Source organism: Argentina silus, assembly GCF_951799395.1.
Source record: "Argentina silus genome assembly, chromosome: 11".
Lineage (NCBI taxonomy): Eukaryota > Metazoa > Chordata > Actinopteri > Argentiniformes > Argentinidae > Argentina > Argentina silus.
This window is the reverse complement of record NC_139665.1, coordinates 14336199-14363139: the sequence shown is the minus strand read 5'-3', so window position 1 is coordinate 14363139 and position 26941 is coordinate 14336199. Positions and strand designations below refer to the sequence as shown.

Here is a 26941-nt window from a genome sequence, read left to right as displayed (position 1 = left end):
TTCCTGTATTTCACATGTTATTTCTGCATTGAGGTATAGAATAAATACTGCCGAAGTGTGAAATCCATGATCAGCCCGGTTTCGGATTTTCAGGCTCTTTTACACGCTGTTGCCATTCTGAAATTCAATCGTCTTCCTCTGACCCAAGGAAACTGTTTGCCACATTGTCCTACTCCTCAACCTACCTTCCCCTCCATCTACCTCCTCCCTTTCTGCAGGTGACCTTGTCACCTACTTTGTAAAGAAGGCTGATGACATTAGCAGCTCTTTCACATAACCTTGTACACTACTGCCACGAGTAGATTTGGATGTAGTTTATCATCCCTTTCCCCTCCCCTGATGATGTCCTAAAACTTGTCTCATCCAATCGGGCAACCGATTGCCCTCTCGATCCCATCCCCTCACCCCTTCTCCAATCCATGTCGAACGACATCCTTCAACGTGCTGTTTGTAACCAACTCTCGCATTATCTAAAATAATGACCTGGAAATAGACGCTATTTTCAGTAGATATTCCCACCGAGCCGGATTTCCTCTCACACCGGTGATAGCTCATACCTGGCCAACCTATCTATTGTTCTGTCCACGCTCCCTCCCGCTGCCTGGGTGCACGAGCACGTCCTCCCAGTCAGGCCGGCGCGCCGCGGAACGTTCTGGGAATAGTGCTTCCGCGTCTACTACTGGGAGCTGGGTGAATGAATGATGAGTTTACCCGACCGTCCCTTCATTTGAGTGAAATAAATACATATTTAGTTTTTTTTATCAACACTACAACCAGGGCTCGCTACAATGCAGACCCTCACACCACACGTATACTGGGCACAGCGACATTGCGAGATTTATCTACGCGTGGAGCTGAGCGACGCTAAGGTAAAGTGATGGTGTGGAGCCGTCCGAGCTGGCTGGCTGTAGTGGCTTGGATGGCTCTACTGTGGCCAGCGAGATACATATGTACGGTAGCTTACTTGCTACTTGCTATCTGAAATTCAACGCAGGCAGTTTGCATCAGCGAATTAAACATAATTATTTTTGAAGTTATCGTTCTGTGACTCTTAACAGCATTCTGTTTATTAACCTTGCTGGAGGCAGGTTTGCTTAGTGAGCATATTTAACTGCTATTATGTACTATCTGGCTACAGTATTTATTCACCATCATCACTTGCTTATCTAGTATAGAAGTAAAATCAGTACTACACAGCTACAATAAGGGATAAAACGGACCTGTGTGTTATCTCATAAGTCAGTGGTTCACTCAGAGTGTGTGTAGCAGGATCTAATTCGGTCATATTTCACATGTTTGAGCCTCATGAAATATTCATGAATTGTCATGGTGATGATGGACCTATAACCTATTAGGCCCGCATGCCTCTAAAGTACAGGATCTCTAATTTCCTTATCAGTTATGTTATTACAAGCCCTACTTTCCTGCTGTTGTGGTTTTGCATTTCAGATTCTTGACATCAGTGTGCAAGAAAACACCCTTCAATTCAAAGGTTGGTTTTGTGTTTTATTGTAATTGAATAGGCCGCCTTACAAGTACAGTAGCCGATAATTACTCCATAATTAGACAAAAAAAATATTTCATATATACTTTAGTAACACAGTCAACTATGATGTACAAAATAGCATTGGGTACAAGTCAGAAATATTAACAAAGCAGATTAACATTTGTCACATTATTCATGAGTCATGATTCCTTAAGAACTGCAGTCTAGCATAAAATGATATTAAATGTGTTGTCCTCTGTTCTGTAGCGCAGGGCCATGGAGCTAAAGGAGACAATGACTATGAGTTCATCCTGGAGTTTCTGGAACCGGTGAAGCTAGAGGTATTATCAGCCTGTAATGTAAATGTCTTGGAACCATCTGTTATTACCGAATATGTGTAAAGCCTGTTAACAGAAGTCAGACACCTCATGATTTGCTTATTGTGTTGTGGGTGGCACTGTGTGTGTGTGGGTGGCACTGTGTGTGTGTGGGTGTGTTTATATATCTGTGTGTCTGTTCCCAGGTGAGTCATAAGTCCACCCAGAGGCAGGTGAATATCACAGTGACGAAGCAGGATCACCGCTGGTGGGACAGACTGACACTGCAGGAGAGGAAGCCTGTCTTCCTGGCCCCAGACTTCGATCGTTGGCTGGACGAGTCAGATGCCGAGATGGAGCAACAGGCTAAGGTAGGATGAGGGCGGGCTCCCTCCCCTGTTACCCGTGTGGATTCGTTTTTAAAGGGTTAAAAAAAAATACAGGGTTTGATGTGCAAAGCACTATGCTTTTTGTGTTTCTTTTGTAGGAGGAGGAGAAGATACACAAGATCAACATTGAGTCGAGAGTCCGTCCAGATCGTAAGTACCATGCCTTGTGAAATCCGCCATGCCCTGGGAAGGACACCATTTACTTTTACAGTTAATGGAATGTCATGTACGTTCTATGGAATGTATTGTCACGTATGCGTTAAGATGATGTAATGTATAATTCTCCCTTCAGCGTACGTGGGCCTGAAGAAGGGCTACCTGTTCATGTACAACCTGGTCCAGTTCCTGGGTTTCTCCTGGATCTTTGTCAACATGACTGTTCGACTCTTCATACTGGGCCAAGGTCAGTGTTCATGGTCGTTTATACTAGGGTAAAAGTTAGAGGGAAGCAATTGTGAGAGTAAAGGATTTCATTTAAACTAACTTTGTTAGTATAGACTGCTCACATCTTGTCGATCACAAATTCTATATTTTTTGCTGTCATATTATTTTTAGTAAGTATTATCTTGTTTAAAAGTATTTTTCTTCGGTAAGTGCTTCGTCTCCCCTAAAATGAGCATAGATGTAAGGAAGAGAAAAGACCACTGAAAAGTGACGTTGACATCAAGTCAGTGTGTTAGTTCTGTGAAGAACAGAGCCATGTCTATTTATAGATGTGTGAATTTGAATATGAGAAAGAGAACATTAACTTGCAGATTTGTCTTGCAAATAGTTTTGAATAATGCAACTATAATACAGCTATTTACCCTGACCACTACGTCCTACCTCTCTCCTTTCCCCTTCTTGTTCTACCCCTCTCTCCCTTCTGTCAGACTCCTTCTATGACACGTTTCACACCATGGCTGATATGATGTACTTCTGTCAGATGATGGCTGTGGCCGAGGTCATCAACCCTGCGTTAGGGCTGGTCAGGACGGGGGTGTTCCCAGCTATGATCCAGGTCCGTGGCCCAGCTCCTAACCAAGGAAACCGTTATTCATACATGAAGTCTTAACAGGAGCAGAGATATTATCAAAGATGCTAGATGCAGGAAGATATCTCACTAGTCTCTACTGACTGCTACTGTAGTTTACCTCCCAATGCTCTTCTCTTGAGTGCAGCTGAGCAACACCATGATGCAAAACCAGTCATTCAAGACACACAAAGCTCGCTTTATTCAAAGTGATAAGCAAAACCTTTGCAGCAGTAGATACCAAAATTTGTGATGAGTATACACAGTTTTGTTTTGTAAAACATTTTTGTGAAGTCTTGTGTGTTGTTTTCTATTGCGCTCGTTGACAGCTTGTGGGGAGAAACGTGATCCTGTTTGTCATCTTTGGTAGTCTGGAGGACATGCAGAACAAACCTGTGGTCTTTTTCGTGTTCTACCTGTGGAGCACCATTGAGATCTTCAGGTGAGTTTACCTCCTACAATCCGCCCAAGGTCAATGATCAGAGAGAGCCGTCATGGCAGTTTGACTACAAAAAAGTTCTTAAGTCTTAGTTCAGAAGCACCCAGTGGTGTTTTTATAGGCCCAACTGTATTATTCAATGTATCACTAGCGATTTTAGTTTATCCTTGTCTCTTGCCGTAGGTATCCATTCTACATGCTGGCCTGTATCGACACAGAGTGGAAACTGCTTACCTGGATGAGGTATACTATATGGATGCCTCTGTACCCACTGGGTGTTCTTGCAGAAGGTTAGTGGGCCTCATACTTTACCCTTCAGTTGCCTTCTCTATCTAGATCACTTGCATATTATTAACATTAACCTTAAAATGCTAAACTGGGATAACTGTGTAAAGTTAAAGCATAGATAAAGGGCTGGTTTCCCAGGCACAGATCAGGCCTTCTGCAAGACTAAAAAGCATCTTCAATAGAGATACTCCGCTGAAAGTGTGATTTAGTCCAGGACTTGTCTTAATCTGTGTGTGGGAGAGCACCTTGACGACGTGTCCAGTCCAACTCACGCTAGACTGGGATGACTGTTCCAGCTTAGATTCTGTATGGCTCTTGAGTCCTCTGTCTGTGCCCCCCCCACAGCCGTGGCTGTGATTCAGTCCCTGCCCATCTTCAACGAGACGCGTCGGTACAGCTTCCCCCTCCCTAACGCCCTGGGCGGCTCCTTCAGCTTCTCCTTCACCCTGCAGCTCTACCTGGTCCTCATGTTCCTGGGTGAGTCACACACGGAGAGAACTCCCACTCCTTATCCTAATTCCACCCCCTACCCGTACCCCCCTAGGAAGTTGGGGAGATCTTAGGGTAAAAGACACATTTAAGCAAAATGTTGGTAAGGTCTATCCTATCCTCTGATTGGCCAGGTGGAATTCTCACCAGACTGGATCACAATTTAGCAGGCGTACCTGTTTCAAAGCCACTTTTTCATGAATGAGATGTGGATGTGGATACGGATATGTGGAAAGATCATATTAGGCTTTTTTCTTTTTGTTTGCAACTCACTACATTCTAATTCAGCTGTCATGGGAAAGTGCAGGCCCCCTTACGCCCAATAAGTCCCAGCTGTGACGGGCTGGCACCTTTTCTTGCACTAAAAAATGACCTGGTGCACGGGCCAGGGTTGTTACAAGTTCCTGCAATAAAAACAAAACTCAAGCCCAACGGGCATGTGACCGGCCTAGGGGTCACGTCTCTGGTGTGCATGACCCCGGTTGCAGGGTCGCCGCTACAGGCCCCCACTACTGCTTTTCAGGAGCACCCCGTCACTCTATTCAGAGTAGGAGTGCATGCTCGGTCTCCCCCTGGGTCCACCGGACGGTGTCACAGGGCTACAGAGCGCAGCTTGCGGAATGTGAAATGAAGGGAATTGTAATACTTCTGGTTGAAAGATCATGTAATGAAAAATGAATAATTGTTTTAAAAAAAACAACTAATAACAACTAATGGAATTCTCACCATCTGTTCCCCCAGGTCTCTTCATCAACTTCCGCCATCTGTTCAAGCAGAGGAGAAGACGACTCCGCTCCAGGAAGAGGAAAGTCAACTGAGGGGGGAGGAGGCCATGCTGGGCTCGTGACTTGACCTCCCTCAAATACTTCTAAGGGCATTCATCATTTCCTCGCCCCTTTTGCATGTCATGTCTCATTCATGTTATCTACTCCGTGTTTTTTTACAAATCGACAAAGCCATCCAAAATACCATGTTGTAAAATATGTTATATAGCCTCTCTTGTCCAGACAGAACATGCTATTATGCATTTTTTTACACATGCCATTTGCGGTGAATACTGTTTATAATACTGTACATTTCCATGCTTGATCACAACCTTGGTATCCTGTGACAGTACACATACTGTATGTCTCCGTCCTTGATTAACAATCACAAGCTACACTTCACCTTTATCCCATCTGACCCTGTGTGCCATAAAGCCTAATGGTATAGAGATTTATGTTTAATTTATGTTTGTTTTCTTCTTTTTAAGATATTTATTTATTCATTCATTGACAATGACTTTTGTGTGAACATCAGTGTTTCTCTCATGGGAAGTATGCGTCTGCATAGATTATCCTTGTATTCCAAATACATGTGTAGATCTGAGAGGATTGGGTGGGTGTAAGTTGGTGAAAATTCTACTTGGCCCATCAAGATTGGGCTACACCACGATCATATTGTTTACGCCTTCCCAATCGTCTCAGGTCTACAGCAGTGCAGGGGCGAGGGCATGATTTTGGACGGTAAGGAAGGAATCTTCAATACCTTCAGTGATGTCATAGTTTCTCTGATGATTAGCTGTGTCCATATCATCCTTGCTGAATGTTGATTGGCTCTCTGAGCGGGGAGCAGAGCCCAGGGAAAGTGAACATTGGAAAGCACTGACTGAAATCCTGAAATGTTTAACTGCTTTATAATTGAATGGTTGAAGTATCAACATGATGTGTGATGAATAATAAAGCTGTGTGGAAAAACAGTAACATATTGTACAATTATTTTTTATTTTCACTAATGAGCTATAGTCAGGGATGGGTAGCTAGAACAGGGCTAAAACAACACTAAAAATGTTGGTTTGATTATAAAATGCACATACAGTGCCCTCCATAAGTATTGGAAAGAGGGAGCATTTAGTCTTTTAGCACTATACTTCCAACAGTTTGGATTGAACATAGTTCCCCTATTGCGGGGCACCAAAAGTATTGGAAAATTGGCTTGACAGGTGTTTCTGGTTAGTAAGGTGTGTTCCATCACATACTTTGTGCAGGCATAAGAGAGCTGTCAATGTCTAGTATTGATTCTAGGCTTTGCATTTGCCTTTGGAGTCTGCTATTGGTGTCTGTCAACATGAGGACCAAAGAGATGTCAATGAAAGTCAAGGAAGCCATTATGACGCTGAACTATCTGAAAAATCAAAGGCATAGAGAAAACTATACTTACATAGCCAAAACTAAATTAGACGTACCAAAATAAACAGTTTGTAACATTAAAAAAGAAAGAAAGCACTGGTGAGCTCAACAATCGCACATTGGGCTGGTAGGCCAATGAAGACTTCTACAGTGGATGACTTCTACAGTTGTAAGCAAAATGACCTCAAAACAAACATCAACTGAAGATGACAAACAAAAACTGAAGTATATTCTCATCACCAGAGAATATACCCAGCATCTGGTGGGGTCAATGGGTTGCAGACTTCAGGCAGTTATTGCATGCAAAGAATTGTCAACCAAATACTATGAGTACTCAATAACATGAGTACTTTATTTGGACATTATATGATTTGTTCCAATACTTTTGGAGCCCTGAAATAGGGGGAGCATGTTTAAACATTTGTATACTTTCTAAATGGTGAATCCAATCTGAAAAAAAAATCACCATTGAAATAAAGCTGAGAATCTCTACATTGACCCCATATATAATTGTTTGATTTCAAATCCAAACTGTTGGAGTGTCGAGCTAAAAGAAGACACAATGCTTCCTCTTTCCAATACTTATGGAGGGCACAGTAAATTCATCGGCTAGTGATGGATAGTTCGGCTCTTTTTACTGAATCGGTTCATTCGCACTCATTTAATTGATTCAGTAACGCTGCAGGGCCCCCTTGCTCTAAATTCAGACGAAAATCTCATGCCTTCCATAATCATGTCTTCTTGATTACCAGATTGTCATGGCATATTGTAGTAAGGCAAGTTAAAGGAGTGACAAGCTGAGTATGATAGCCTAATTCTACAATGGCATTATGTTGCCAAAATTAATACAACTCAAGCTTCCTAAAATGCTTCCTGAATTCCTAATATTTGTCTGCTGAAATTATGCAGTCGTTCACGAATGCTTCGTTCTTTGCACGAACAGCTAATCAACTCCAGTATAAGGTGTTTATTACCTGTTTTTTGCCTGCCACATAGACTTGATTAGCCCACTAACCTAGTCCGAGAAGATTACTGAAAGTGAGACCTTGCACTAACTGCCACTCACGTGCCCTGAACGATCTGGTTCACTCAAACCTATGGCTATGTGCTGTGATTTCTCACATTTTCAGCAAGAAGAAAAAGACGATTCGTTCAGAAAGCCGAATCAACTCACTTGAATCATTAGAAAGAGTCGTTCAAAAACAACGATTCGTTCTCGAATTGCACATCACACCGCTCATCCTCAAGTGTCAAACCTAACCCGCCTGCCTGCCTATGTCCAATTGCAATTATTACTTGACAACCACTTCTTGAGCGCAGATTGGCTCGCTATTGTCCATGGTTGGAAACGCTGCGCTTGGATCATGAACAAAATTAATTGGTGTAGTGGATAGAAACAGTTTATGTGTTCGTGATAATGAGAGATTGTTTACATAAGCCTCTTAGACTCCAGGTATTAACACGCTGAGCCGTGTCGAAGACGTGTCCTGCGGTGCACCCTTGTAGCTGACTGGAAACTAGTGTCAGCATCTCTATACCACCTCAACGCACCGCTGGAGAGAGCGATATAAGGTAGGTCTTCTAATATGTCAATGTCATTATACAGGTGTGGGTTTGGTTTACAGATTTTTACAGACATTACTATGCTATTTGCGCACGCCACTATTTACACCTGTCATTGACCTTGTAGGCTACTCGGTAGCCTGTGATGTTTCTTGTCAGGATATTTGCCACGGAATTAAGTTTTGTGGTGCGTTTTATTTTCATTCTCCTATCTGCACCTTAATGTATTCCACAAAGTGAATCGTGGATCGAATATTCCATGATTTATCATCCATGCAGCGGTTTCGAGGTGGGCATATCATCACGTTCTCTTTTTGCGCGCGTCCACATTTGTATGGAGTAGGTTTCAAATTGCGGTTTTTTGGACATGTATTTAGTCTACTTGACTTCTTTTGGCTGTTTTGTCGTTAGTCTTTGATACATTTCGTTGCATATGACATTTCATTTGTGCTGAAAGTCTGCAATTATGTAGCCATAGTAACAGGTGGCTGTATTATTTTCCTGTCCACTGCTGAGTGCTCTGGCACTAACGCGCATTGCCTTCATCAATGGCCTACTGTAACATGCATGACATTGTCAGAATAACATTGAAATCCAAACAGCAGAATAATTAACTGTATCTCTTCCTCCCATCTGTTAGGGTGAAGCCAGGACATTTTATGATACCGAGACTATGACAATGCACAAGTGTGTTCACCACCCCCTAAGCTACTTTCTGCTGCCAAACCATGGTGTTGGACCAATTATTACCCCAAGTCTAGCCATGTATCTGACATAACCTGTATTTTTGGAGTCAAGAAGATCCTGGCTAGTAAACATGCATCTGCCACAGAGAAGGAGACTCCAGCATGGCCGCATCCTCTTCTTCATCTCAGGTGTGATGTTATGTTGTTTGTACACGTTGACGTTCAAAACAAGACTTGAACAGCCTTGGGCCGCCCGGCAGAAAGCAGAGGACCCTGGGACAGAGGAGGAGGGGAGTGGGGTTTTGGAGATAGACATACAAGAGGTAGCGGTATCTAACTCAACAGAGGCGGGTGGTGATGCTGTCATAGCTGAGAGCACCCAGGCTCCGCCTCTCGTGATAACTGTGAATAGGACAGACCTCAGACACTGTATCTATGTGGAACCTGAACCTCTCATACCCTCTACGACCCCACCTCCCAACACCACAGCCCTTACACACCCCACCACCACCACCACACCCCCAGCTGACCCTGGAGACACCCCTCAAAGGAAGGGGGAGTACCCTGAAGACATCTTCAGTGTACAGCAGCGTAGAGAAGGGTGGATCGTCCTACACATCCTAGGGATGATCTATATGTTCATCTCGCTTGCTATAGTCTGCGACGAGTTCTTTGTGCCCGCGCTCGGCGTCATCACCGACAAGCTGGCCATCTCAGATGACGTCGCCGGGGCGACTTTTATGGCAGCTGGAGGCTCCGCCCCAGAGCTCTTCACCTCCCTGATCGGTGTATTCATTGCCCATAGCAACGTGGGTATTGGGACCATCGTGGGCTCGGCTGTGTTCAACATCCTTTTTGTGATTGGCATGTGTGCCATCTTCTCCAGGGAGATGCTGCACCTCACCTGGTGGCCACTGTTCAGGTGGGTTAATCTCATTTCGTGCCAAGGGTAACTTTATTCACCAAAAATGCATACATGATGATGCTTCATTTTGTAGCCAATCAAAGTGTTGTTGCTAGGTAAACACCACATTAAACTCTTAGCACTCTAGGTGGTGAGTGTTCCGGAATTATTTGGCAGTTGGGCAGTTGAGCGAAGGCCCCTCCGCATAGCCTAGCTGAAGCTAGACCAACGTGGTACATAGAGACCACTGCCCTTACTTTGGTCTAGAAAGCCAACTTTCCTCACTCTCACTAACTCCCCTGTTAAGCAGTCCATGTTTGAGCCGGCTTCTGAGCGGGCACATTGATAGGTTCTCACATACTTTGTTTTTTCATTTGGGAGTGGCATCTCATTCCTTGCTCCTTTTGTTGGAGTGAAATCGGGTGGTGATGGGGCAGTTCTTAAAACAAACCGACCTCATAGTTCGTTCAGTCAACAAAGATAAATGCACAGTAGTACAAGATAAATGGTACAGGGGGTACACCAACCAGCGTAGGGTACGGCTCCTTCATTATCCACTCACCATGGCGACAACATCAAAAAGGCCCCCCAAGGCTCTGAAGTCATGTGCTACGGACGTTGAGTTGTGCTTTATCCAGGCTACCCTCCGCAGGCAGTGTTCATTCAAAAAGATGCAATCAGGCTCTGTACTTCTGCCAGCCTATTCCTATTATAGTCTTATTTCTGTGTCTTTACCCCCTTTTCCAGGGACGTGTCGTTCTATATCATAGACCTGATCATGCTGATTGTGTTCTTCCTGGACAACACCATTATGTGGTGGGAGAGTGTGATGCTGTTGATGGGGTACTTCACCTACGTGACCTTTATGAAGTTCAACGTCCAGATCGAACGTGCTGTCAAGACATGCCTCAACAAACACGTGAGCATTGTCAAAGTCACCAGCGTGGAGGAGCTAGAGAAGGTCAGTGGTGATGATGTCACTTTGGGAAATCCTACTCACTCTCTTCCTCTGATTATACTGTCTTTTAGCTCTTCACATTTAGTTTATGCTGTGAGATAATGTGGGATTACCAACTGCTCTGCAGATTGGGAACACACAGACACTGAGCATAGGATAATCTACCTGAAGGAACATACAGTGCCTTTGGAAAGTATATAGACCTCTTGCCATCAATCCACATACAATACCCCAGGAGGACAAAGCAAAAACACGTTTTTTTGAAATTTCAGTAAATATATTAAAATTGAAATACAGAAATGCCTCATGTGCATAGGTATTCAGACCCTTTGCTATGACACTCGCTAAAATGCAAAAATGTCATCAACAAATCACCCAATAAGTTGAATTGAGTCCATCTTAATGCAAGGATAATAGTTCATGTAATTTTGGAATTAATATCTTTGTTTTTATAGGGTCTCTGATTTGCATAGGAATCAATTACACACTGTGTAGATTAGGATGTCACTACCAACTCAGCAAATTTCATAATTTTCTCTTGATCCTGATAAACCAGTCCCTGCCAGTGAAAAACATACCCATAACTTGATGCAGCTACTTAATGCTTTGTAGTAAAACCAAATAAACACATTTTAAGCCACTTTCTTTACTGTATCACTTGAATTCATTGTTGCAAACACAATTATGGATATGAGATTATTTTCCATTAAGGTATTCTTTTTGGCCACTTGGTTATAGACCAATTTTATAGAGTGCTTGAGATGATGTTGTCCCATTGATTGTGCTTTTTCCTCTCCGCCATTCAACTTTGTAGATTTTTTTTCTCCCCAGGCCTCAGGGCATTTTTGCATTTTAAGAGTGTCATAGCAAAGGGTCTGAATACTTATGTACATGAGGTATTTCTGTATTTCAATTTTAATAAATTTACTGAAATTTTACGCTTTGTCATTCTGGAGTATTGTGTGTGGATTGATGTCAAATTCTTTTAATTTAATCCATTTTAAATTGAGTCTATAACACAACAAAATGTGGAAAAAGTGAAGGGGTCTGAATACTTTCCGAAGGCACTGTATATGTAATGTACACATCATATATATACAAATATAATATTGTCTGTGAATTACCACCAAATGAAGCTTCCCTGTAAAATAAGACCAAGGTGACTTGTTCAGGAAGGAGTGACCAATCAAAAGCATTTATCAGGAAATCAAAAAAACAAAGAGCTTATCAGAATATCAACTAATCCTTTTCAAGTGCAGACACTCTCTGAGACAGAAGCCAGGGTACCAGTGGTTCGCTGTGATTTGTCCCCCAATGTTTAATTCATATGGGCCCTTCAGCAGGTCATTGAGAGCCTGTGTGTGTGTGTGTGTGTGTGTGTGTGTGTGTGTGTGTGTGTGTGTGTGTGTGTGTGTGTGTGTGTGTGTGTGTGTGTGGTGTGTGTTGTGTGCATTCATGCGTGCGCCTGCTTGCAATTGTGTGTGTGTGTGTGTCTGTGTCTGTGTCTGTGTCTGTGTCTGTGTCTGTGTGTGGCAGCCTTTGATGAGGCAGAACTGAAAGGATCCCAGGTGTCAGTGTGTGTGTGACGTTGATGAGATGTTAAGTAATGTCAATCGGTCATGGTGAGGCAGACTGGAGCGTTCGTATGACAACACAGACAACTGCAGATGATAGATTTCCGGGAATCAATAGAAAATAATTCTCATTTTGTAGAAAGAACGCATATCGCATTAGAATTACTCATTGTTTCACACTGTAGTTATTGTCATGTCCAGAATGATACATATTCAACTAATCTCAGAACTACACAGCTGTTTTATTAAGCCTGGCTACACTACAGTGAAATTAGTTTTTCTGGCATACAATGCATCCATAACCAAACACAAACAGTGGAACTGTAAAATAGCTGCGTTGGCCGGGAATCGAACCCGGGTCAACTGCTTGGAAGGCAGCTATGCTCACCACTATACCACCAACGCTGGGCTGGAAGAGCAGGAATTCAGCTGCAGAGTTGTAGGTTGGTGTCAGGAATTTCCAGCGGGGGAGGGGAGGGAACAGCCGTCTAGCTGGATCTCTATGTACAGAAGCATGCTGAGACATACAGTACCAGTTTGGACACATCTTCTCATTCAATGGTTTTTCTTTATTTTTATTATTTTCTACATCGTAGATTAATATTGAAGACATCAAAACTATGAAGGAACACATATGGAATTATGTAGTAAACAAAAAAGTGTTAAACAAACCAGAATATGTTTTATATTTAGATTCTTCAAAGTAGCCACCTTTTGCTTTAATGACAGCTTTGCACACTCTTGGCAAGTTTGTGTCCAAACTTTTGACTGGTACTGTAGTCTCATAGGACTGTGACCAGATTGTAACCCTACATTTTTTTTTTTTTACATAAAGTATTCCTGTGTTCCCTGCAGGAGATTGAACAACCACCCCCACCCCCACCACCTAAACCACCCACACCCCCACCACCAACACCACCCACCCCCCCACCCCCACCCCCACCCGCACCTGAAACTCCTAGACCAACACATTGCTCCCCCAAACCAAAGAGCACCCCTGAACGTCACGACGACAAGCACAAATTAAAGGTACAGAGGCACTTACAGTGATGACACACACACACACACACACACACACACACACACACACACACACACACACACACACACACACACACACACACACACACACACTTATAAACATGCTGAATGTTTCCATATTTCCAAATGGAATACAATAGTGCTGTATAGATTAATCGATTAATCAAACACATAGAAATAAAGACCATACAGCCACGGTGAGTGTGTGATCCTACTGTGAGTGCCTACATCTTGTTCTCTCGCCCAGGTGCGGCCTGTCCTGCAGAGAGGGGGCAGTGCAGCATCTCTCCACAACAGCACACTGAGGAGCACCATCTTCCAGCTGATGATCCACACTCTGGACCCACTGGGAGAAGGTAGGGGGACCTATTTTTTTGTTGTTGCTATTTTGTAAATTTCTTGTCAATATTTGCTATTGTTTTTTCTGTCCCATGCACCAACCTCACCAAGTCAATTTCCTGTATGTGCAAATATACTTGGCCAAATAAAAGAATTCTGATTCTGATTCTGACCTGGCTCAAACAGACGTGGGACAAATGGAACCAATGAAATAGGGCCAACTCCAAACAAAAATACCTCAAGTACTTTCACATGTATAACCTACAGTGCATTCGGAAAGTATTCAGACCTCTTCACTTTTTCCACATTTTGTTATGTTACAACCTTATTCTAAAATGGATTCAATTAATTTTTTTCCTCATCAGTCTACACACAATACCCCATAATGACAAAGCGAAAACAGGTTTTTAGAAATGTTTGCTAAATTATTCAAAATAAAAAACTTAAATAATTAAAACATTTCTAAGAATCTGTTTTGGCTTTGCCATTTATGGGGTATAAGACTGTAACATAACAAAATGTGGAAAAAGTGAAGGAGTCTGAATACTTTCCGAATACTTTCCGAATGCACAAAATGTTGTTGACCTACATCTGGTAGGAACCCTCGAAGTACATGCTGTGCTTCTTCCATTTCCAGCTCCCTCACTGCCTAGCCTTACTGGGGACCTAACACCCAATGAGATGGGACTGCACTAGAGTGACCTTGATTTGACTGTCCTCAGGCTTTTCAGGTTCTCTCCCCTCCTCACAGCTCTGCCTCAGCTGATCCTTAATAAGCTTTCAATCCAGGATAATAAAAGCTGGATAAGAGCCAGGTGTGTGTGTGTGTGTGTTTGTGTGTGTCTGTGTGTGTGTGTGTGTGTGTGTGTGTGTGTGTGTGTGTGTGTGTGTGTGTGTGTGTGTGTTCCTCAGACGATAGGACTTCCGTGTACTGTTTGTGTACTATCATGGCCAACCTAATGCTGTTAATCTGTCACTCCTTTGACTGGTGTCACCTCCCTTGTCACCGGGACACCGGGTTTGCAGGTTTTAATTCTAGATGTGCACTCACACACGTGATTTAACAGATCAATCACTCGTCTACACCTTGAGAAGCCCTGAAACTGGTCTGATAGTGCTGGACTGTAATAAAACCCTGCACACGTGTCCAGGAGCAGGGCTGGTGACTGAACGGTATCTTGTGTCACAGGTACATCAGTGGAGGCTGGTGGAGGTAGAAATCAGAGGACGGGCTCATTGTAATGCATGGAATGAAATAAGGAATGGTATCAAACAAAACAATGTGTTTGATCCCATTCTACCTCCACCAGCCTCCACCGTCATACATGTAAATACCTGGGTTGAACATGACTACATCTCTGGTCACCCCCCCCATTCTAGAGATGGTCTTTAGTAAGGATTTGAAAGGCCGCGTCCCAAGGAGAGCTCGACGAGGTAAGAGGGATGTAAAAATGTCCCCTCACATCGTTGTCACCTCATGTCATCCAGACCCTGTTGACGACGCCCCCATACCCATCAATTCAACCAATCACAGTTCAAATAAACCACCTTTATGTTCAGTGTGTGTTTCATTGCTTCAGGACTGTTGCATTCGGATTTCCAGCCAGCCCTATCGAAGGGGCTTCACTCCTCACATTCACACCAATTCAGTGTATTTTATTATCCTAGAGGAGAAAGCGTTATTAGTGCTCATACGGTACATACGGTTTGTACGGTTGTATTCGGTGTCCGTGGTAACCTCTCTGTCCTATCCCTACCAATCAGAAACAGCCTTTAATGGTGGTGTCAGAGGTGAGGGGTCAGTGCAGGGAAAAGGTAAGGTTAATGTGACAGTAACATTTCCGTTGTGCTTGGTGTCTGTTGTCTTTACGTTGGTGATGTGACGTGTCTGTCCTTGTGTTGTCTGTGGCTGTTTTGGATGGAGCTGCATTGTGGACCACAATGTGTAGAGTATATTGTGTGTGTGTGTGTGTGTGTGTGTGTGTGTGTGTGTGTGTGTGTGTGTGTGTGTGTGTGTGTGTGTGTGTGTGTGTATCTGTTACCGTCAGAACATGGAGGATGGTGGGGTACCACTGTGAGTGATGTTTCACGTTTAGTGATTGTTCTTGTCGTGTATGCATGCACTGGGCTGTACATGTATACTCATGGAAGTGATTGGCGAGAGGCCTGTCAACCTCTTCACAGCTTTTGATTGCATTATGTTAGCTCCATTTGTTGGTCCATTTCTGCTCGTTGAGGCTCGATCAACTCACCGCTCCCCGTCTTGACATGTCATTGATGAAGACACAGCTGTGTTTCAGCCCGCTGTGCGCTGTGTGAGGCTGTTCGGTTGGGTCAGGGAGATTCTCTGTCTCTCTCTCTCTGTCTGTCTCTCTCGGTCACAGCGAGGAACAAAGTGAAGCCTGAAGTGTTGAAGGCGCCGTTCAGAGGGAAGGTAGAGAGGAGGGTACTCTGCAGACCTGAAGGTGAGACAGAAGGCCGGCCTCCGCGTCCCCCCTCTCACCGGACGTAACGTGTGTCTGTGTCATCCAGGGGAGGCTGGCGGAGGTGGAAATCCGAGGACGGGCTCGTTGTACTGTAATGCATGGAATGGAATGAGGACTGGTATCAAACGCCTGTGCCTCATTCCGTTCCGTGCATTACAGTGAGGCCGTCCTCCGATTTCTACCTCCACCAACCTCCCCTGGTGTCATTATTTATAGTGCTACGTTTGTTTGTGCATAACGACATGCTTTTTTATATTCCTGTGGTCTGCCAGCTCTGGATTTAGTTGTCGAGGCTTGGAACAGGATGGTGTTTTGGGTTGGGCGGGGTTACTGATGAGCTGTGAATCTGGAGTTGTAGTACCCCAGTAATCAGTGGACCTCTGTGTGTGTGTGTGTGTGTGTGTGGGGGGGGGGGGGGGGGGGGGGGAGTGTTGGAGTGTTGCAGACGTCACTGTGGAGGATAAGGAGGTGCTTCAGTGGCTCGGGCGATTATTGCCTTTCGTTCTCAAGTGCACAGGAGCACAGCAACCAGACCCTAGAGGTGGTCTTCAACTAGACGCAATCAACATGCAGGGTTAACATGCAGATGGGCATGCAGTGTGTGTGTGTGTGTGTGTGTGTGTGTGTGTGTGTGTGTTTGTGTGTTTGTGTGTTTGTGTGTGTGTGTGTGTGTGTGTGTGTGTGTGTGTGTGTGTGTGTGTGTGTGTGTGTGTGTGTGTGTGTGTGTGTGTGTGTGTGTGAGTGACGTGGTGTACGCTCATGCAGGGACGTTGTTTTTCATGCCATCTTGAGCCACCAGGGAAAATCGGATGATCCTGTCCTGTAAAGGATGAGATTGGACAGATTTGTCATTTTGCATTTGTGTCTTGGCTGTCTCACTGTCCTTCTCCAGGTGTAAGCGAGAAGTCCGAGCATGCCAACTCTGTCAGTACGCCAGGGACCCCCCCAGGGCACGCGCCCCCCCCAGTGCCGGCAACCCCCCCACCTGAGCCGTCCACCTCTCAGACCCCCAAGAAGGAGGAGGAGACAACGGAACCGACACAAACACACACGGTACACTGACAACTGAAACACTACACAACACAAACAAACTAGAGTTAAACTATATTATCTTTTCTTAAAAATGTTAATGGAGTCCCCCTGATGGTGGGGGTACAGGCTGATGGTCTGTAATGGAGACACATTGACATCTAGTGGAATGTCATGTATTGAACTGTATATATATAGCCATATTACAACCAAATAAACAAGAGTTAAACAATACAAATAATTGATATTATCTTCTCTTAAAAATGTTAATGCCCCCGCCCCCCCCCCCCTCCCCCCGACTAGGAGAAGGGGGCTGCGGGCTCGGGGGGGGCTGACGGTCCAGGGGGCAGTGAGGATGGGGAGAGTGGCGATGGTGACACTGAGGATGACGACGATGAGCCTGAAGATGATGAAGAAGAGGACGAGGAAGAAGAGGATGAGGAAGACAGAGAGGACGGAGAGGACGGAGAGGACGACGGTAACGAGGAAGAGCCGCTGTCGTTAGAGTGGCCAGACACCAGACGTAAACAGGTCACCTATCTCTTCCTGCTGCCCATCGTGTTCCCCCTGTGGCTCACCGTGCCTGACGTCCGCAACCCCGTAAGTACTGGAGCACAGCCTCTGATACACACCGTTGGCCAGGGGAGGCTGGGGGAGGTAGAAATTGGAGGACGGGCTACTTGGCATTTCGGTAAATGTTTGAACTTTGCATAAGCAGTTAATTACAGTACGACCAACGGCATGAGAGGTTGTTGATCAATTAATTCAAAAGGTACAGCTGTGGATATGTTGGCATTTGGGACTTATGAAACATATCGCCGATGATGAGTCAGCAACTTTAATATGAGTTTCAAAATTCAATAAACAAACAAGGATTTATTAAAGGAAATATCGGAGTCGGTTTGGGAAATAAAACTTGGTTCCTACACTGTCACACCTTGGTTCATTGCAGCTGTTTTGTGTTCTCCCAGATTACAAGCTTGAGCTGTAGTATGATTTACTATCAGAAACCTCATATGATGTTTATAATCACTGCTTTTCTCACAGCGGAGGTGAGACTGCAAGAATTACAATTTTAGAGAATCAACAGATCACAGAGTGAACCTATTGTGAACCTATTGCACAATGAACCTATTTTTGTATGTAAAGACAAAGCCATGATATTCAGCTACATGTTGAAAAATAGTCAATAAGAATGAAAATATCTATAGCAATGACAAACAGCAAAGCCATTTGCTCAATATTGGCAAGAATGTGGAGATATAAAATAACACATTGATGTAGTCTAGAAATAAAGAATGTGCTTTTGATTTCTTGGGCAAAACAATGTAGCAGTCTTATAGACTGTACTCTGTCACACGTTCCTTAAACCTTGAATTTCTGAAAGTAGCGTGTTGCATTGTTCACAGCAGGTGATGTTAGACCATGAAAACTGCATCCAGTTAAAGCTGGTTTATATCTGCCATTTAGCTGACGCTTTTATCCAGAGTGACTTACATTGCAGTGAGTGCATACATTTCAGTATATATGGTCCCAGTGGGTAACGAACCCCCAACCTTGTTAGCACCATGCTCTGCCAACTGAGCCACAGAGGACCACCTGGGTTTGACCCGGGCAAATTGATCCTGCAACTGAGTTAATACTTAAACTTTGCATAACACTGCTGTGGTAATAAACCAAGGAAGTCACGGCAAATCAAGTTGTATGTGGCACCACATGACCGATATCAGCTTCCTCTGTGTGTTTTCCAGGCGTCCCAGAAGTACTTTGCTATGACGTTCATTGGCTCCATTCTGTGGATCGCAGTCTTCTCCTACCTAATGGTCTGGTGGGCACATCAGGTATAATACTGCTGCTGTGGTGTGAATCAGTGCTTTGCCTCCACGTTTTTATATTAGCGACTTTTTATTCTACTCACTGAATCTGGAGCTCACCTCACCTTCATTGTCGCAATGAATTTTATGTCCGCAATTCAGTGAATACTTTAAAACTCACTTAAAAGCTCACTTTCAAACTCCCTCATTTGTGAATTTCCATGTGCCCATTCCCCATGCTCTACTCTGGCATTATTACCCACTATTACATTGTTGATTGTTGATTGGTGTTGACTGTTGTTGTTGAGCAAGGAACAAGATCCCAAAGCATTTCACTATGTCAATTACAGCTGTATGCGATGTAACGATGTGACAAATACAATTTGATTTGATTTGATTTGATTTGACCTACGCATCTCCATCTCCACCTGTCGTAGGTGGGTGAGACAGTCGGCATCTCAGAGGAAATCATGGGCCTGACCATCCTGGCAGCGGGCACCTCCATCCCTGACCTCATCACCAGCGTCATCGTAGCCAGGAAGGGCCTGGGAGACATGGCCGTGTCCAGTTCTGTGGGTAGCAACATCTTTGACATCACTGTGGGGTGAGACACCATCTCATTATATAAAGCCTATGTATTCTAATTCTATGTTTATTGGTGCCTTAATGGTGGGTCACTGCCTGTCCCTCAAAGGTTATAGCTGAAGGAGTGACAAAGGAGAACTACCGCATGTACACTAGTGTGACGATTGGGACAGAAGTCTTGCACTAACTCTCTTTCTCTGTTCCCAGCCTGCCGGTCCCGTGGCTGATCTACTCTCTGAGCCACGGGGCCAGTCCGGTAATGGTCAGCTCCAATGGTCTGTTCTGCGCCATAGTGCTGCTCTTCCTCATGCTCCTCTTCGTCATCATCAGCATCGGGATATGTCACTGGAAGATGAGCAAGAAGCTGGGGCTCACGATGTTCCTCCTCTACTTCCTCTTCTTGGTCCTCAGCGTCATGCTGGAGGACCGCATGATCATCTGCCCCATCTCCATCTGATGACCATCATCATCATCATCATCATCATCATCATCATCGTCTTCGTCATTGTTGTCTGGCCTGTCTCCATCTGATGAAGAAGAGAGAAGCCTTAAGAGGGACTCTTAAAGCTTAAAGTTCAGTCAGGACACTCACATTTATTGCATGAAAGTGGTAATACATTTAAGCTTGGCGTATTTGGATGGCTCTGTAGAGCTCCCTGCCTGGAGGTAAACGACCACAACATACAAATATCCAATACGGCAGGGAGCCCATGACTATCAAAGGTAGGCTTTGAGGTAGGCTACATACAGAGCGATCAAGCGGGTGGAGCCTGGGGGCGGTGGGTGGAACGACCACACAAAACCAACTCTCAGAGCCAGCGCAACCATGTCACAACGGTTACGGAGGAGCGTCAACCTGGCTGCTTTTAAGTCTCTGTTAACTTGAACATGTGATGGTGGGTTCTTTTTGCATACGTGTGAAGCAGCTGTCCTTTCACCTTACGGACGGCTGCGCCGTTTGACTTAGAGTGCCCTGCCTGAACTAACGCTACGCTCCATGAATTACACACCAACAAAGTGTGTACCGTTGTCGGGTAGAAATCCCTCTGTATATAGAGTAAGAGCACAGAGAATATCCAAACATATTCTCTCACAGTAGGAGTACATGATCTTCTAGCTTAGCTGTTCTATTAACTATATGTCTGTACTGTTTTACTGTAACTGTCCCTCATTCAGAAATAGATGTTGTATACACCCATGTTAATGTTAATCCATGTCCTATGTAAAAAACACAAGAATGCGGTAATTTAGCGTGAAAACTACTGGCTACTAGGCTACACAAGGCTAGGCTACCCAACACAAATAGTAAAACAACCCATTCGTAGCAATTCTTCCACAACATGTCAGTAATGTAGTGTCATATGTATTGTATGTAATGCACTTGTGTGGGTAAGATGGATGCAAAATTTATTGACGATCGGAAACTATCAAAATGCTGTACTTACAATCCATGCGGCAATTAAATTATTTTTATAATATTCAAAGAGTTTGTGCCATGTTGATTGAAACAAACGCGAGTGACAAGGGACTGGAAAATGATACCACTGTATTGTATGAAAGCACATGTGTTGCTTGACACGTAACTTATAACTATATGAACTATATGATTATATGAAGAAACACACAGACAACGCATGCACAGTATAAGTGAGAGTGAGTTTATTTACAGTTGGAGATGACCTTGGAGATCCAGTCAAAGTCTTCACTAGATCCAAAGACTTGTTCAACAGACGTGTAAACACTATGAAGATTTTACAAAATGTCTTCTCTACAAAGGGCAGATAAACTATCATACATTCACCTAAATACAACATTTTGTCTGTACAATTATTTTACGCAACGAATATACTAATACAGAGATGGACAACAAAGGTTTTGTAAGCCGTTGACACTCTTTCATGAGACAGTTTTGTCTGACAGACTGGTTAATTTTGTCTGACAATTGTCTGACAATCTTGGGTAACAAAAGGTGCAATCTGTAATTCAAACAACAACAAAGCGGGCTCCCCGCCACTTTTTTGGTAAACAGCTGAGGGATGGGGCTGGTGAAATGTGACCACTTTGGGTTCTGATGGGGCAAGACAGTTGATCAAAGCTCGAGAGGCATTTATACGTTATAGTCCTCAAGAATCAACGGCTATACATCATTAACTCAAAGTCCAGAATGTACCAATTACAGATTGCCCCTTTAAGCTTACAAGATAACAATCGTTTCACATTTTAAAAGCAACACTCCGCGGACCTTTTGCATAACACTGTTCTAAGCTCTGTGGCCCACGCTGTCAACAATTGATGTGGCCAGCAATCATTGGACTCTCCTCGACAGAGATCCTCCACTAGCCATTGCAGCTACATCAGTGTGTGGTTTAGATTGGAAGTTAATTCTGAGTTTAATTCTGACGTGGTCGTATTTAAGATTTTTTCTTTTTTTCTTTATTTTCTGCTACATCTTAAAGGGACGATCTGGGATTCAAACAACAACAAAGCGGTCACCTTGCAATTTCTTTTGGAAAACAGCTGAGGGATGGGGTCAGCTAGCTTAGCATAGTTTGACCATCTAAACCCAACTGAGACAGAGTTTAGCGTGATTTTCATTCAATATTCTTATATTCTTTGTGAAAAGATTATGTTATTACAATGTTTTGCCCTATTTTGTGAAATAGTTCTTTCAACTCCAAAATTGCTCAGCCTACTTTGTGCACTCTTGACGTTTTCCCCCTGTATTTTCTTAAAATAGGAAGCATAATTATTGATCCTGAAGATGTTAATAATGGAAATAGCCTCAATTACATATTACTAACAATGAAGTAAAACAAGCTTATTTTTTTCATTTATGATGGGGTACGACAGTTGAATCAAGCTCATGAGGCATTTTTGAAATTATATTCTTCAAGAATCAATGGCTTTACAGTTTATCATTCATTTAAAAGTCCAAAAACTGTTGTATCAATCCCAGATTTCTCCTTTAAATGAGGGCTTTGGCAAAAAGCAAAGTGACAATAGTGATTTTCTCAACTCTGATGATTGAAGAGAAAAGCAACCTCCTTCAGGTTCAAACTCAAACCTCTCTCTTTTAAACAAAGAAATCCCCAAATATTCTTAAAAGGATTCCAAGGCAACACAGCACCATAGCTGAAACTTGCGCCATTTATAAAACAGCACAAACACGAACAGCTAGGTCAGCATACATGTAGCGACTGAGGTCCTGACACTGACATCTTATAAACGTTCAAATTAAGGTTTCCTGCATCATGTGCCACTGAACATTCAGTTGTGCTGTTGTACAATGAGTACCCGTTCATTGCGTTCAAGATTTTACTCGCACTGTACCATATATGAAAAATAAAAATGGGAACACTTTTATACAGTATATACGTTCATAGATAAATGTATTCATATAATCACAATATGTAAAGCTTTGAAGGATGTACAAAGTCATAGAACATTGTGTTTTTCCCAATCTCTTCAACACGGTTTGGAAACCAGATGTTACATTACATTTGAACTGACCTCTTATTCACTACGCATACGCAGGTTTAGAACAGGAATACAATCTTTGACTGGCGAGACACCAAACATCAACACACATCACCATCAGGCAGTAGGAATCATACATGCCCACCTCTCACTGACCCCAGCTCATAGGATAAACAGCCTATAAACTACATCAGCTAGCCTATACAGTACTGTACATCATTGTACCATTTTTTGGATGATTCATTTTTGGTTCTCTGATCACATGAACAAACATACAAGCACAGATATGATTAAAAAAGATATGTTCTTGAGGGTATTAACTAACCGAGTTCTGAATTCCTTGCAATGAACCACAATTAACCACTTCTCATATAATGTTACTGCATGGAACTTCCAACCTCTGGGGGAGCTTTCTAGCTAGGTGGGTCCCCTAAATAGAAATATTGTCAATAAATTACCTAATTGGGCAGACAGGGGCGCACTCATTTTGCAAAAACTAATTTAGCAAAAGTTTGTTAGCCTGAAACTAAGGACTGTGTGGTCTAAAGAGATGATATATCCAATAACTTTATATCATAAACCACACAGTCAACATTAGTATGTGGCAGAAGTTCCTTAATGTATTTTTAAGGGGAGGAACAGAATTAAGGAGGATATGTAACTCATCCGATGATTAAGTCAGCATGTTATGCAGCAAAGACTCCCTCTATATCTCTTAGGGGTGCAAGGACTTCATATACTAGAGTAAATGTATCATCTAATAAACATTACAATAATACTGATATCTGTTGTGACAATTCATACAGCATATTGTGCCAAATATGACTACTAATCGTAAGATCGAAACATAAACAATGGTCAGTTTTGTAAATGTCTAAATATTTGATGTGGTACAGTATGAGTATTACTAGTAAGAGGCATCTTCATCTCTGATCAAACGAGTCAATCATTAGTCAAAACTCCCCCCAACTTGTCTGTTGGACAGACCAACTTACATTTAGCATTTTTTTTTTTTAATTTTTTTTTTACACAACATAGGCGGCGGCAGATTAAAATGGCCCTTAGTGGTTTTGAGGGAATCCTCTAATGCCTCCAGTGAAACAGTACTGCCGCTCAGACAGATCGTCAGCTTCGTTCAGTTTGTGGTGAACATTAATGTGTTATTCATGTGATACAACGCTGTAAATACTTAGTTACTCAACCATTTAGACCGCAGGCTGTTACAGGAAGAGAACAATGGATGCTAAATATGACCTGAAGACAGTACATCCAGCCAAAAAACAAAACCATAAACAAATAAATGAGACTAGAATAAATAATAATTACTTTTGTATAAATACAATTCAAGTTAAGTCAAATATTGCTAATATTAGTCTTCATACATGACTATATAATACAAATGTTGCATTAAAAAAGTTCGTACAGTGGTATATACAGTACCTTTGCATTGTATATAACAATTTGTACAAGATACTTTAAAACATAAGTACAATATATAATCTAGAATACATTTTGTTGTGTGAGAAATGTTGTTACGTGAATGAATACAGCTCTATACAGAGTGGCATGTCCTCATGTAATAAAAACTAAAAATCCCTTTAAGTGAGAATCAGACTACATACTGAAACACTAGCCTTGGTTTGTCAGACCTTCAACTCTTGTCACCTCCGTATCGTGTCTCACACAGAAGTGACTGAAACCTCATGGTGCCATCCATTCACATTTCCAGAGTCTTTCTTCAGGGTTTCCTGAGCTTGTCTGAATGCGATTCTCAGTCTCTCAGAGAGACCCAGCGTTGTGTCGTGAGGCGTGCGGCTACCATGGCTAGGTTGGGGGGGGTAGAAGGTGGAGGAGGTGAGAGGTCAGGCTACGGTGTAGCAGGGGAACAAAGGTGACAGGTCAAAGGTCACAGGAAGGGCTCTCCAAACGTCTTGCGACACTCCATGACGCCGGCGCTCGGAGGGCGGTCACAGTTGTGCGTCAGCTTGACCAGGTTGGGAGTGAGTCGGTCGTACGCCATCTTGTACTCACGGTCAAAAGCGTCTGGTGAAGAAAGACTAAAGGTGACCAAATTGTCCTTACTAACGATAAACTCACCACTGTTTACTCCTTGGACATCAATATTAGACTATATGATACTATTCAGCTTTTTAAGTAGTAAATCATGTAAATCTAGTAAATAAATCATGGAAATTATGGAAATCTGGGAAATAAATCATGGAAATCATGTAAATATAGGAAAACAAAGCAGACCAAAGGTGACTTTGAGGAAATACTGTAGAAATACACAGATAAAGAGGAAAGTGTAACTAGCAAAACAACAACACAACAAGAGGAAGGTGTACGTGAGGAACCTGACTCACCAATGTCAATGTTGTCCTTCCCCAAAGCCACCAGCGCCAGGAAGAGAACGTCTCGGTACAAACTCCTGGAAAAATACAGAGAAGAGGAACAGTGAGGTAACAGTAGGGCAACGTTAGAGGGAGACTTAGGAATCTGACAATACCACAGGAAGTGGGATGACTTCAGTTATTTAGTTATTTTGTGGCTGTGTCATATCGTTGAGTCTACCTTTGAATTGCAACGTGATGATGACAAACATTCAACAACATTGTGTTTTGTGATATCAGATCAATAAAAGCACAAAAATTACTTTTGGGTTTTTTTCTCTTCATTTTATATCCTGTGTAAATGATCAATCAATCAATCAATCAAATGTATTTGTATTATGCATTTTTTACAACCTTTTGCTTTGATGACAGCTTTGCACACTCTTGGCAAGGTGTGTCCAAACTTTTGACTGGTACTGTACATATATACTAACAGGCAACTGTAGACCCACAAAAAGCAAGTCGTGGAAAAACTCCCTGATAGGAAGAAACCTTGAGAGGAACCAGGGTCAGAAGGGGAACCATCCTCCTCTGGCTGGTCAGGTGTGAACAATAAACTAAACGACCTCTGACCTTTGCCTCCTGACCCCCATCGTGTGTCCCAGCAGCTGGAGGAGTTGGCCCATGGGGCGGCTGACGTCGTTCCTCTGGATGCTCTTCACCACGCTCTGAAGCAGCTCCTCCCCAAACGGCCTCTCCTCCTCACACACCAGCCGAGACACCGGGTAGCCCACACCTATACAAGCACCAGACAGGGGTTACACACAAACACAAGAGAGCGCACGCACGCACACACGCACACACGCACACACACACACACACACCCTATACATGGTGGCTGACTTGCAACCAAACAAGCTGATTCGCTGATTAGCTGAGTGCTTCCATCTGATTAGTTAATCCAGGGAGGCAGGAGATTGCGAGGAGAACAACGTGTGATGACCAACAGCTGAGTGAGACATTTAATTCACTTGCAACCAAACCGAATTTAGCTGAGGAACAGCTAGTCTGTTAGACTTTCAAGTGAAAGTTGGCTTTCATAGCAGACGGTGGGAAACGCCTGGTCTGAGGCGCTCTACCCCCGCCCAGCTGAATTACCAACCAATCAGAAATCACAAAGAGTCACCTGGCTAAAGTTGAATACTGTAATGTAAATTTTAAAAAAAATACTGTAAATAAAGTTCATACTGTACTGTGCTATCTCCAATAGTAAAATAATCCTAAAAACCTTGTAAAGAATCCATGTTGTAATCTTTTCTCACTTATTAAATAATTCCTAAAGACGAAATGAGATGAATGAATGATACAAGCCTAACAGACAACCTCAAACAGAAGGGGGTCGATTATACATGCACAAACACACACATACACGCACAAACAACCCTTAATTCACAAATTGATACATAATATAACGTAGGCTATTTCCCTGCAAGGCCATAAATGAAGACAATTCACCTCAATGAAGTAGGCCCAGGCCAATGTTATGGCCAACAGAGAACTATATCAC

The 26941-nt window shown here is 43.1% G+C and overlaps 3 protein-coding genes across 4 annotated transcripts in view; 2 read left to right on the top strand and 1 right to left on the bottom strand.

Moving 5' to 3' along the window:
* Positions 1-26941, bottom strand: part of LOC310812386 (C-myc promoter-binding protein-like) — a 316219-nt gene that overhangs the window by 238235 nt on the left and 51043 nt on the right. Inside the window, exons 31-33 of one of the 2 annotated variants that reach the window (XR_014554511.1) lie at positions 26008-26170; positions 25408-25472; positions 23089-25087 (exon numbers count right to left, since the gene is read on the bottom strand). Coding sequence is in view for 1 of the 2 variants with exons in the window: in XM_083680917.1 (XP_083537043.1) it covers positions 24951-25087; positions 25408-25472; positions 26008-26170 (365 nt within the window). In the remaining variant the exon portion in view is untranslated. Of the gene's footprint in view, positions 1-21204; positions 25088-25407; positions 25473-26007; positions 26171-26941 lie in introns of those variants that run through there. The other variant, XM_083680917.1, reaches the window with a different exon arrangement.
* LOC310812319 (very-long-chain (3R)-3-hydroxyacyl-CoA dehydratase-like) lies at positions 695-6145 on the top strand. Its single transcript, XM_083680829.1, has 11 exons — positions 695-869; positions 1450-1492; positions 1754-1827; positions 2010-2174; positions 2291-2342; positions 2485-2595; positions 3065-3192; positions 3534-3646; positions 3827-3933; positions 4277-4408; positions 5162-6145. Exons 1-11 carry the CDS (start codon positions 789-791, stop codon positions 5236-5238), a joined length of 1083 nt encoding a protein of 360 aa, XP_083536955.1. The 5' UTR covers positions 695-788; the 3' UTR covers positions 5239-6145.
* On the top strand, positions 8969-20024 carry LOC310812563 (sodium/potassium/calcium exchanger 1-like; the record flags this gene model as incomplete). Its single annotated transcript, XM_083681186.1, has 12 exons — positions 8969-9759; positions 10489-10783; positions 13562-13670; positions 15034-15087; positions 15418-15468; positions 16038-16118; positions 17032-17192; positions 17472-17541; positions 17602-17768; positions 18920-19009; positions 19420-19586; positions 19775-20024. The coding sequence occupies 12 exons, from the start codon at positions 8969-8971 to the stop codon at positions 20022-20024; spliced, it is 2286 nt and encodes a 761-aa protein (XP_083537312.1).

What these genes read in the sequence shown, in the direction of transcription:
- LOC310812319 (XM_083680829.1), top strand. Translation starts at nt 789, where the DNA reads ATGCAGACCCTCACACCACACGTATACTGGGCACAGCGACATTGCGAG. An exon ending in GTCGAGAGTCCGTCCAGATC is followed by an intron (nt 2,343 to 2,484) that starts GTAAGTACCATG and finishes TTCTCCCTTCAG; the next exon opens with CGTACGTGGGCCTGAAGAAG. An exon ending in ACTCTTCATACTGGGCCAAG is followed by an intron (nt 2,596 to 3,064) that starts GTCAGTGTTCAT and finishes CCCTTCTGTCAG; the next exon opens with ACTCCTTCTATGACACGTTT.